The following is a 13075-nucleotide window of genomic DNA, read 5'->3' on the forward strand; positions in this document are numbered from 1 at the left end:
ACCTCTAATCCATTTGTGAAGGGCAGTGACATATTTCACTAAGGGGACAGACACAACACTCTGTTCCCCCAGTGAGTCATAGGCCAGCCCATCTGGGGGTTTCCTGGCTCTTTGAGACCTCCTTATCCCATCTTCAGCTCCTCCAGCTTCAACTACTCCATGTGACCCTTCCTGTCTACTAGGGGATGCCTCTGCCCATGTGTCACTCGTGTCTTCTGGTGGCTCAAGTCCCCCTGCTCCATGACGGAATTTAACTTCCATCAGTTTAAGCCAATGCTGCCGAGAAGTTTCAACCTCTGATGGTGCTAATCATTGAGACCTCTCTTGGAAAGGAGTGTCCTCTACCATTCTAATGTGGCAAGTACTCCTGGAGTAACCAACATTAGCTTCATCAGTAGAAAATGTATCCTTGTGCCCCAACATCTTCTTAGTTAATCTTCTTTTACATTCTTTGGACACTCCAGCAAACCCTGAGCTTCCTGTCAACGTAGCTAATCCTCCAGGCCATAACATGACAGGTTTAGACTAGGTACACCACACAGTTCCTCGTTTCAGCTCATCATCCTGCTTAGAAGAAACTTGCACCTTCTTGAAAGCAGCTCTAAACACAGGATGAATGGACAAGGTGTTCAAAAAGTTCTCTCCATTTCTCTCCTTGCATGCTCCCTGGAACCTTCTCACAATGGCAGTACTTGTCCCACATAAATGGAAGTTTCACCCTTTTCAACCCAGATGAGCTTAGAATTTAAATCAACAGCTGAAGTACTCAGTCGACCTATCACATCAGACAACTCCTTCCCTTCCCTCCACTGAAACAAGAGTAATTTTTTAAAAGTCTTCGCCCCCCCAGTACAGGCAACTCATCTTCCAATCGGGCACCCTCGCCAACACTCCCCTGTTCTCTGAAAGTATGGACGGCCCCTGGCCCCATCTCTCTCCGTACTCCAATGGTACCAGGCAGATCCATTCCCGTTATGTCAGTGCTAGTCGGAACTAAAACCATGTCTGTGCCCACCGCTTGGTCATATTTCCGCAATGTGGTTGTAGCTTTCCCCAGTGCTTTAACAGTACTTAAAACCCTCATTAACAATTCATCTGGCTTGTGGATATCCACCCCGCTCAGAACACAAGCATTAGTTACGGGCAATCTCTTTGAATTGCATCCCCTAATCCCTACGGCGTCCATAACCATGTATCTCAATCACTTTCCTGGACAATAGTTTGATACAGGCTTAAACACAAACTCACTTAATCAATTCTTAGGGCAATCACACGGCGTTCAACGAATTCAATCCAGGACGATGCCCCCACAATAAAACCCCTTTTTATTGGGCAACTCTGGAAATGCGCCTCGCTAATAGCCACTGGACTCCGCGAGGAGAAACTCACCTTTCCCAGGCTTCGTACATATAGGGTGTATATGACTTTGGTCCCGCCAAATCCTTGAGGTTGGGATGTCTTGTCCATCCAAAATCTAGCTTGTGTGAATGCTGTGTGATTTACTGCCCCCGGCAATCGCCCGTCGGCAAGAAATAACAGATCCTACACTGCATATAATTTTTAAAAAAGTTATTTATGAATGTTAATTTAACCAAAGAGTTATTAAATAAAAAAAACAAAAAAGGCCCATTATTCTTAAACAGTCAAAAGCGCACTTAAATTGGAGTTCATTTTACACTTGTCTGTCACTCACGCGCTGGGCCCTCAGTCTGCGTGAAAACACACATCACCTTCCAAATGTCGCTTGAAATCCATCTCAAATAAACGGGTCTCACATGGGGCTATTGCTCCTTCCTCTTTGAAACTATTCATCTGCACAAAGCACCTTGTGCAACAGGTACAGCATCCTCAGACATCTTCCCTCCTTTCTTCTCCCAGCTCCCGCCAACAAAGACCTCCCCACAACAGTGTTTTCCCGAACCTTCTCCCAATTCCACCATCCCGAGTGGCTGACATTGCATTCCTCAGGGGAACAACAAAGCCTCTTATCTCAACCCAAACCCAAGCAGAACAGACTGCTCTTACAAAACTGCCAGAATGAAATACCTACAGCACAGCAGTAAAAATCGTAATCATGTGTTACGTATATGATAATCCATCTTCCATGCCTCTTACCTCACCCCTCCCTATGCCACCACTTATACTTAGTTGCCACTTTATTAAGTACAGTACACTTGTAATAATGGGCATCTGTTAGTCTCGTGAGACTATAGATTTGTGCCTTGGAAGGTTTCCAGGGCACAGGCCTGGGCAAGATTGTATGGAAGACCAGCAGTTGCCCGTGCTACAAGTGCCCCCTCTCCACGCCACTGATGTTGTCCAAGGGAAGGGCACTAGGGCCGATAGAACTTGGCACCGGTGTCATCACAAAGCAATGTGTGGTTAAGTGCCTTGCTCAAGGACACGACATGCTGCCTCAGCTGAGGCTCGAACAAGCGACCTTCAGATCACTGGACCGATGCCTTAACAATTGGCCACGCGCCAACACTTGTACACCTTCTCTTAAAGTAAATGTTTAATCAGCCAATCCTGTAGCAGTAACTCTGTGTAAAAGCATGCAGACATTGTCAAGAGGTTCAGTTACTGTTCAGACCAAACATCAGAATGGGAAAGAAATATGATCCAAGTGACTTAGACCATTGATTGATTATTGGTGCTAGATGGGGTGGTTTGAATACTGATCTCCTGGGACTTTCTCACACAACAGTCTCACAACAGTTTTCAGAGAATAGTAAAAAAAAAACAAAAACATCCAGTTCTGTGAGCAACAACGCCTTGTTAATGGGAGAGGTCAGAGGAGAAAGAGAGACTAATTCAAGCTGACAGAAATCCAACAGTAACACAAATCGCCACACATTACCCCAGTGGTGAGCATAAGAGCTTTTCTGAATGCAAGACACATCAAAGCTCTAAGTGGATGGGCTACAGCAACAGAGACCATGAATGTATGGTCAGTTAGGTACAGGAGGTAACTAATAAAGTGGCCACTGACTGTATGTTCCTGCACAATAGTGTCCTGACCAGCTGCATCACCGTCTGGTATGGGTGTTGCAAGGCATCCGACCGCAAGTCCATACAAAGAATTGCAAGGACTGGTGAGAAGATCATGGGGGTCTTTCTTCCACCCATTAAAGCTATTTATCAGGGGCACTGTGTTTGCAAAGTCCTTAGCATTTTCAGTGATCCCTCCCATCAGTCCAATTGTCTCTTTGACCCCTACCATCAAGCTGGAGGTACCGTAGCATTAGGATAAGAACTGTTAGGATGGGAAACAGCTTCTTCCCCCAGGTTGTAAGACTATAACATTCCCTGCCACCACCCAGGACTTATCACATATGAAGCACTTGTAGCTTTATACTGTCGACTTTTTAACTTGTATAGTAAGTGCTTCTTATTATTTGTTAATTTATTTGTGGTAATATTACTTTATGTTTTATGTGTGTGATTTATGTGTACTGTGTTGTGCACCTTGGCCTGGAGGAACGTTGTTTCACTTGGCAGTATACGTGTGTACGGTTGAATGACAATAGACTTGAACTTTCAAACAATCCTTATTACTTGTGCATAATAGTTTAGAAAGTAACAGCATTTACTTTTCCTTATAAGCTATGCAACAAGCTAGACAAAGTCTAGTATATCCAGAATGAAGCAAGTCAATGTAGGCTAGTGTGGAAGGTGGAAATCTTTTGACGATGCATCCTAATTAAAGGTTTTTCTTTCAGCCCGGCAACTCCCCTAGTAACAGGAACGGATTCAGCAAAATCAAAACACAAAAAGAAAGAGGAAAAACCTGTGGGTGGGAAATCAACTCCAGGTATGGGAGATAAAATGTGAAGAGGAATTTATTGACAAGTTATAATGTTTGAAAGTTTGATCAATATTAGTTTCTATTGTCTGAGTTTAACATGACTTGTCAAACCACTGTATGCCTTTTTTTTAGCTGACCAGTCTGAGAGACACCTATTGAATTATACCCTAAACATCTTTATGAGTGATTGAATAATGAGATAACTATATTCCTCTAGGATTAATGGCACACTGATTTTTCATCTGCTTGGCAGTCCTGAGGTCTCCTTTGCTTCACTCTCTGCATGTTCTCCCTACATCACACTAGTCAGGTTATGCATGTATACAAAAGACAATTTTTGAATGCTTTTAAATGTCCACTGCCAGACAGCTTCTCCATTTTAAAGTTTTAGATGCATTGTGATATTCTTAGGTTGGAAATTGAAAAAACATTGACCTTCCACAAATTTTACACCCTCAGCAGCACCTCAACTATTTTTCTCTGCCCATATATCAAATGTGAACAAAGGTTCAGGATTCCAGAGCTGAGGGGAGGATGATTAATCTTAATATCAAAACTCCCAAGAAGACTTTGTAGATTAAACTTAATGGAGATCATGGGGAAAACTCTTCAATAGCTGAAGTTGAACGCAAATCAAAGAAAGTTGATTGTGGCTGCAGCAGATTGATGATTTCAATCATGCAAAATCTCAGAAATAGTTATTCAGGGAAGGCGATAAGCTCAATAATTTTATGTTTCCTCAGTGGGCTGCTCTATCATGTGATTCTGTATGATAAGAATGTTTGCTGATGCTTGCTGAGTGTTCGTTGGATTAACAATTCTCTAACAATGAAACATTCTGTGTCTGTGAAAGTAAGACCTTGATAGCACTGACACCATTGGTGTCATATACTTTCAACAAGAGAGAGTCAAACTACCATTTGTGGCATTCAATACAATGCCACAAGTTTGTCAAGTTTTTAAACTCCTGGAAGTTTCCAATGACAAAGAAGTATTGCTGGATAAGCTGCTAAAATATTATGACTGCAAGACAATCATAAGTTGAGTATTCTCTGATGAATGATTCAACATTCTATTCCTCAAAGCATACCCACCATCTGTATTCTCCACTCCCCTGGCTTCAACACTACACAAGGAACCATCCATCGTCAAAACATTACCATATTCCAACTCCACCCAGAATCAACTGCAGGTGAAAATCTCACACATAATTTTGCTACCCCTTTGCTTGTGATAGTATTGGGTTTTCAGACTGCTAAATTCTAACCTCAAAGACTTTAAACTTTATTAATAGTCATGAGCACTCTCACAAAAGGGGGATTATACTGGAACTACCTGTTCTTCAAAGACTACTGTACTTCATTGTTTATTCTCCACAGTGAGTATCGATGCAAATACCCACTATTAAAGCAGTGGGTCCCCTCTCGCTATGAAGGAGAAGATACTTCAAACTAACAATGTAGTTTAATACACAGTTCATTTATTTTCAGTGATACACATTCAGATCCAAAGAACACTCTTTAAACCAATTTAAAACTCATAGAGGATTTCTATCTTAAACGTTACCAAATTCTCATGGAGGATTTCTAAAAAAAAGCATTTCTAAAGACTCAAAATATAAAGTATTTCTAAAGCATAAAGGATAAACACAGGTACAATTTCTATAAACTGAAAAGATATACCATGATACAAACAAATCGTCCGTCACAGAAATCGAAGCTGAAGGAATGGATTCTCATTCACCCCATATTTCTTTGACATTTCTTGATATTCGTTATCTCATTCCAAATAAGCCTGAAATGCTCTCTGCATTCATACCATTTTTCTCCCACTTTTTTGTGACTTCACACACATATACTTCCTCAGATATCCCTTTTAACACAAACACATTTTGAGACATAGATCTCAACTAGCTATGATTAATGGGAGGTGTGACCAAAATTAATCAAAGAAAAAGGGTTTGATGGTCTTCAATGAAAGGGAGTGCTGGGTCTAGGACAGATTCTCTGAAATGATAACACCAAGGAATTTAAAGTTGCTGGCCTCCACCACTGATCCCCTGATGAGGACTGGCTTATGGATCTCTGGTTTCCTCCTCCTGAAGTCGATAATTAGCTCCTTAGTCTTGATGGCATTGAGTGAGAGGTTGTTGTTGTCGCACCACTCAAACAGATTTTATATCTCCGTCCTGATTCATCACCACCTATGGTTTGACCAAAGACAGTGGTGTTGTCAGTAAACTTAAATATGGCACTGGTATGAATGATATAACCCATTTGTTCTGCAAGGTTCTCTGAACTAAGCAACTTGTGAGTCAGTTTGTTTGTTTGAAACAATCCAAGTTAAACAACCCATTGTCTTATACTCTACCCTTGAACAGTAAGACAGGATGCTGTGAGTTAGCATCTGCTTCTACACAGTGTGTGCAAAATACAGAGCTTGTTTGCAATAACCTCAAGCTGATTAGTGTTTTCTACTTGCATTTTAAGAACTGAAGACAGACTTCCTTTTACAACCAGAAACTAAACAAACTGTTAGTTGGAAGTTTACTTACAAGCGGTAGATGCTGTGTTTTAAGAAAGCATGCTTAGCAAACATGAGAAAGAAGCAGATATTCAGAATATCCATCACATGCTCAAATGTGATTTTCAATGAAATGCAATTAACACTAGTAACTAATTTTGTTTGGAATCCGCTTCATTATTTGACCAAATAGGAAGCAAATGTAAGTTATCTGGAGAGCTTATCCCCGCAACAACTTCCTTATGTGGGGAAGTCCATCATCAAAGATTGAAAATTGCAGAGAGACATTGATAGGATGCAGAAGTGGGCTGAGAAATGGCAGATGGAGTTCAACCCAGAGAAGTGTGAGGTGGTACACTTTGGAAGGACAAACTCCAAGGCAGAGTACAAAGTAAATGACAGGATACTTGGTAGTGTGGAGGAGCGGAGTGATCTGGGGGTACATGTCCACAGATCCCTGAAAGTTGCCTCACAGATAGATAGGGTAGTTAAAAAAGCTTATGAGGTGTTAGCTTTCATAAGTCGAGGGATAGAGTTTAAGAGTCGCGAGATAATGATGCAGCTCTATAAAACTCTGGTTAGGCCACACTTGAAGTACTGTGTCCAGTTCTGGTCGCCTCACTATAGGAAGGATGTGGAAGCATTGGAAAGGGTACAGAGGAGATTTACCAGGATGCTGCCTGGTTTAGAGAGTATGGATTATGATCAGAGATTAAGGGAGCTAGGGCTTTACCCTTTGGAGAGAAGGTGGATGAGAGGAGACATGATAGAGGTATACAAGATATTAAGAGGAATAGATAGAGTGGACAGCCAGCACCTCTTCCCCAGGGCACCACTGCTCAATACAAGAGGACATGGCTTTAAGGTAAGGGGTGGGAAGTTCAAGGGGGATATTAGAGGAATGTTTTTTACTCAAAGAGTGGTTGGTACGTGGAATGCACTGCCTGAGTCAATGGTGGAGGCAGATACACTCGTGAAATTTAAGAGACTACTAGACAGGTATATAGAGGAATTTAAGGTGGGGAGTTACATGGGAGGCAGGGTTTAAGGGTCAGCACAACATTGTGGGCCGAAGGGCCTGTACTGTGCTGTACTATTCTATGTTCTATGTCCATCTTGAGTACCGTTTACTATTTAAAAACCTAACTGAAAAGATGAGCTCTTTGTGTGGACATATCAATAAAGTGTCTGTTATTTCCCATTATATTAAATGGCATAACATGTTGCTTTTTGTTCAAATATCTATTTATAGATATAATGGTGTGTGTGGTCATTATAAAATAATTTGCAGGAATTCTTTTCTTTTTTTGTTCAAGCATTTTCATAATTGACTGCTGTTACTTTACTTCACCTGAAATCAAGATTTAAATCAATTCTTCTCAGGTCAGTCTCAAGATTTAGGAGAATTTGTCATCCTGTTGGCTGATAAACTCTTGTTGGAGCTACCCTTGGAGGCACTGAAAGTTTTCCAGAAAGATGTAATCAGCTCAATTTCAAGAGACTTCTCATTACAATTGCTATACAATCGCCAGCACAAAAATGAGTCAGGTACACACAAATAAACTAGTCAATTATTTTCTACTTTACAGGAGCTCAATAAATTATCCATAAAAATTCACAAAAATGTGGGAAAATTAGAGGCTGAGCCTAAATGGGAGGTGTGACCAAAATTAATCGAAGAAAAAGGGTTTGATGGTCTTCAATGAAAGGGAGTGATGGTAGCATTGTGGTTAGCGTGATACTATACCAGCTCGGGGCATTCCAGACTCGGAGTTCAATTCCAGTGGCATTCTATAAGAAGACTCTGTATGTCCTCCCTGTGGAGTGCATGGGTTTTCTCTGGGTCCTCTCATTTCCTCTCACTATCCAAAGACACACTGGGCAGGTTAATTGGTTGCTGTAAACTGTCTCATGATTAGGTTAGGATTAATCGGGTTTGCTGGGGGTTGTTGGGGCAGCATGGTTCGAAGAGCTGGAAGGGCCGACCTTGTGCTGTATCACTAAATGGATAATTTTAAAAAGGTGAATGTTTGGGAAATAAATACTAGAAATTGATTTATAGTTAAACAATTGCTTCATTAATGACCTTCCTTTCAACATAAGGTCCCAGCTAATGAAACATCCCAGTGCCCACGTGGAACAAGACTTGGACAACATTCAGGCATGAGATGATAACTGGCAAGAAATGTTCATGCCACTAAAGTGCCAGGCAATGACCATCTCCAACAGAGAGCACCCAGGCACCCAGCTTTGACTTTTAATGGCATTATCATTGTTGGGTGACCCACCATCAATATCCCTGGAAGAATCATTATTGACCAGAATGATCGTGGCTGGATGCAAGAGCATTTGTCCTGAGCTGAGTGACTTTTGCCCTGGCATGCCACCTAAAGGGCACAAGTCAGGAGTGTTATGGAATGCTCACTGGTTAAGCCAGGTTGAGTTCAGTGCCAACATCTTTCAAAGAAGCCCATACAGGACAAAGAACCAAATTGATTGACACCACATTAATTACCCTAAATATTCATTCTTTCTATAACCACCCCACATTAGGTGCAGTGTACTATATATCATCCACTAAATACACTTGCAGTTACTTGCCTAGGTTTCCAATAAGAAGGACAAGAGCAGCATGCACATGAGAACATGACCTGCCTGTTACTCTTAAGGTTGCACATCCCTCTACTTTGTAAATATATCAATATACTGAACTAAATACTGATTTAGCAGCAGCATTTCTCAGAGTATCTTTTTGTCATTTGTAGTCACTTAGTGTCTTGACTCTCTTAACTCACCAGGCAGAAAAAATGTACCAGATCAGCAGCACCTCTTAATTTCAATTTACCTCAGTCCTCCTCTTACCAAGGGCCCAAGTTTCATTACAGATAATGGTACTTTGTGGAACTGGACCATATTACTTACTCCATGTATTAATTAAATCTTCTGAATTTATACCAGTTAAAAATCCACTTTCTTTGTTGTCCCTGGTGGGTTTGTTTTCATGCTTGTTCCTAGATTAAAGACACACTAGTGGTATTGCATTCCTGATTTATTCTTCTTTGAAATGTTTGGAGGGGATCTAATTTGGTACTGGATATAAGCACAAGGATGCTACAGTGTTTTAGTACACCAAAAAAGGCGGCAATCCATTTTTAAGCTTTCTTTTACCATGGAATTTGGTTTGCTTTTCCATAGAAACTAGATTTAAGATAACTTGAAAATAAAAGAGCATAACATTATTGAAATCTGAGGGATATGTAATCAAGTGTCTTTAGACAGAGCTGAAGAAAATGGAAATCTTATTTGCTTATTACTTGTGCTAACATTATTAAGAGTACAGTTTTTTTGTGAACGAATGATGGTAGGCTCTTGGGAATTATATCATCCAAAGACTAAATTTACACGGGCTATTTTTATCTTGATAATCAAATAAAACTGCACTATTTCATTAGTTTAGGTTTTATAATCATGCCTGATTTTCTGTGGAACTCTTCTGTTCTTCATGTTCATTGTTTTTTCCCTCTTGCAACAGAAACTCCAAACACAAAGGATGTTAAAGGTGCTAGAGGAGCAGGAAGCCAAAAGAAAAACATTAAAATGGTAATCAGCATAAGCTAATTAATTATAGATGGTAAACAACACATGACATATGCTAGATAACATGGTCTGCTTTAAGAAGAAGAGTAATTAGGGATCCAAAGTTCAAAGTAAAATGATGCCTGGGTTAATTTAGTGAAACTAGTTTTACTTTGCGGAGCTTAAAAAATCACAGGGGATAGTTTAAGAAGTAAAAAAAAAATAACTTTTATAGTAGGTTAAGAAACATTTCTGCAGATTGATGAGAGTAAGGTGTGATCTAGGGCAAAGTAAAGCTCCCTTCAAGTAGAAGTTCTGAAATACAATGGTAAATAAATATTGGTGTAAGTTTGAAACTTTTTTCTGCAAATGACAATTGATTCCATGTTATTTTTCTGTTTTAAAACTGAAATCCTTGTTAATCAAATGTGTTAAGATTCTGAATCAAGTTGAGTGCAGGGAGTTTTAGATCTGCAGTCATAGAATGGAGGAACTAAATGGTAAATTTTGTTTCTGTGTTCCCTGAGTTCCAATGGGATTCATGTCCCCATTATTGTCAACTGTTCAAAAACTGATGATGAAAAATCCTAAGTGACATTGATCTAAACCTAGCTTAGTTTTGATCACTGGGTTGATTCCAAAATGTACTCAAGCATGAGGGCAGAGCTCTCAGTTTAGGAGAGATCTTCCAAATGACTTTGTATTGGTGTGACTATCTACAAGAAAGCTGCAAATCAGGAGCCATGATATCTAATCGCATTTGCAGTTTGGATGGGCTGAATTCATATTTACAGCGTATCCAAATTTACAGCATATCTGACTTTTGTAACTCCCGCTGTCTATTTTAAAATTAGTATATAAAATATAAATGTACTGTAATTACCAAAATTTGAAGCAAAAGTTTAATCTGTAATTGTTTCAGCATTGCTTCATGTTTGCTATTTGTTTAAATTGCAGGTAGCTATCAATCGTGTTGTGCCACCTAGTTGTTTTCCAGTAAATACTCACAACTTCAGATGTATCCTTCCTATTAATTTTAATCTGTTAAGAGATATATATATATATATATATATATATATATATATATATATATATTTAAAGGATTTTATGTTGTGAAATAGTAACCTAATTGTTGACATTAACAGTAATGGACTGATTTATACCTTACTATATGACTTTTTTAGAAGTAATGATTTTCACAATATTTAAATGTAACTTTCTCATATTTCCTTACATTTTTCAACTTGGTCAATCATTTAGCCAGTCTTAGTCCCCAGAAGCTTCCTGTATCCTCTCCATAGTCCAAGTTACTGCCTTTGAAGGTAGCTAGACAAGTTCAAATGAATATTAAAAGAAGCATATAGAATCCTTGACTACATCAATGCAAGCAGAGGGTAGACATTTCTCCTTGACATGTGTAATATATTAGCCACCAGGCACTGTGATTAGTTTCCAAGGTTCTGTTTCTTTGAAATCAATTCCATTAAGTTTCAAAACAGTGTTGCAACAAGGAGAGTTTATTGCTCTTGACCAAGGACACATTTCTTACAGTTAGCTTTACTTGACCCATAATGTAAAAACCATAGATTTTGCTTTGCTTTAAGGGAATTATATTTCTTTATCTGAAGTGTTTCAATTAAGTATTTATTAATTTCTGGCTTTCATACCTTTTGTAAGATTCAATATAACACATGTTAAATGTATTTGGAGCCTCAAAATGCAGAACATTCCCTTTTCTCATTGCTAACATCAAGGAGGAGGTACAGGAGCCTGAACCACACACTCAACATTTTAGGAACAGTTTCTTCCCCACAGCTATCTGATCTCTGAATGGACAATGGAACCATATTATGCTACTTCACTATTTTTGGGCTAAATATGATCTCACTTTCAAGCTGCTTTATAAGTCACTAATCCAGATGCAGGAAAAATATTTTCTATATTTTTTGTCCACAAATAATAATTTATGGCAAATTGTGAAGATTTTATATGGTGTAGTTGCTGAGTAAGGACTGCAATATTGGTTTCAAATCTGGCAATGGACCCCTGTGATGGATGGTGTATAATAGGAATTTTGGCACGTACTGTCCCATTGACCTCTACAGTTTGATATATAGTGCAGTCATGTAAAGTAAGCCCTTATGAATCATGCCAGAATAAACTTTAACTGGATTGGTCAGATGTTGTAGATCCTTATGATGAAACAAATGACTTGGGTAAGAGTGCATTAAACTTAAACTTGCATTTTAGAAATGTATGTTAGGTTTCAAAATATGTATCCTGAATGTAGTTACTAACCTGTCCATTCATGTTACCGCTCATTTACTATCTTTATTATAATAAATAAGAAATGGCATTAATTGAAGCAATTGCCGGTGTACAGTATGCCAGATATTGAGGAGCTATGAAAATATCAAAATCTTGCAACAATTTTTCACAGTCTCCTCTTTCCAGTACTCACAACAGGCCAAGGTGTAAATAAAGTGCATCCTCTTTACTTTTATCTCATCATGACCAAGGGCACACGTAATTACAAACTTTGGATGCAGCAATATTTCATTTCACACACCCGTTATATCAAATAATTCATCTAATTTCTGGCATTTAGACCATTGGCCTGATGGGAAGTTTTGGTTATCTGAAAGAGGAAGGTGCAGGAATAACAATGCCACGGTGAGGGGAGATGAGCAAGTCAGAAATGTACAGTTTGTAATTAAAAGGGATGATGCAATGAAAAGTAAAATGAATATAGAGTCATGGAGAGATACAGCATGGAAGCAGACTTTTCAACCCTTCTAGTCTATGCTGAGAATCAGCTATCATTAACACTAAACCTTCATTGATCCTATTTTTTTTTTATTTCTGCCACATTCTCATCAACTCCTACCATATCTTACCACTCACCAACATATTCGAGATAATTTACAGTGGCAACTCACACATCTTTTGGATGTGGGAGGAAACAAGCACCAAGAGAAAACCTACATGGTCACAGGAAAATGTGCAAATTTCACGCAAATAGCACCGGAGGACTGAACCTGGTCTTTCTGGCAATGTAGGCAGCAACTGGAAACATTTGCAGACTATATTTTCTATGGTCTTTATGTTGCTGCTTTCCATTTGTGCCAGTTCCAGAAGTAACCATCAGTTTAAAAATCTTGGATTTGG

At 39.2% G+C, this 13075-nt stretch overlaps 1 protein-coding gene across 8 annotated transcripts in view; it reads left to right on the forward strand.

Annotated features, from left to right (window-relative positions):
- cfap46 (cilia and flagella associated protein 46) overlaps positions 1 to 13075 on the forward strand; it is a 196643-nt gene that overhangs the window by 151625 nt on the left and 31943 nt on the right. For 7 of the 8 annotated variants that reach the window (XM_072239758.1, XM_072239761.1, XM_072239764.1 and 4 more), the window contains 5 exons: positions 3723 to 3814; positions 7715 to 7879; positions 9864 to 9931; positions 10865 to 10925; positions 12088 to 12123. In XM_072239758.1, coding sequence (XP_072095859.1) covers positions 3723 to 3814; positions 7715 to 7879; positions 9864 to 9931; positions 10865 to 10925; positions 12088 to 12123 — 422 coding nt within the window. The remainder of the gene's footprint in view (positions 1 to 3722; positions 3815 to 7714; positions 7880 to 9863; positions 9932 to 10864; positions 10926 to 12087; positions 12124 to 13075) is intronic. The other variant, XM_072239765.1, reaches the window with a different exon arrangement.

Source organism: Mobula birostris, chromosome 21, assembly GCF_030028105.1.
Source record: "Mobula birostris isolate sMobBir1 chromosome 21, sMobBir1.hap1, whole genome shotgun sequence".
NCBI lineage: Eukaryota > Metazoa > Chordata > Chondrichthyes > Myliobatiformes > Myliobatidae > Mobula > Mobula birostris.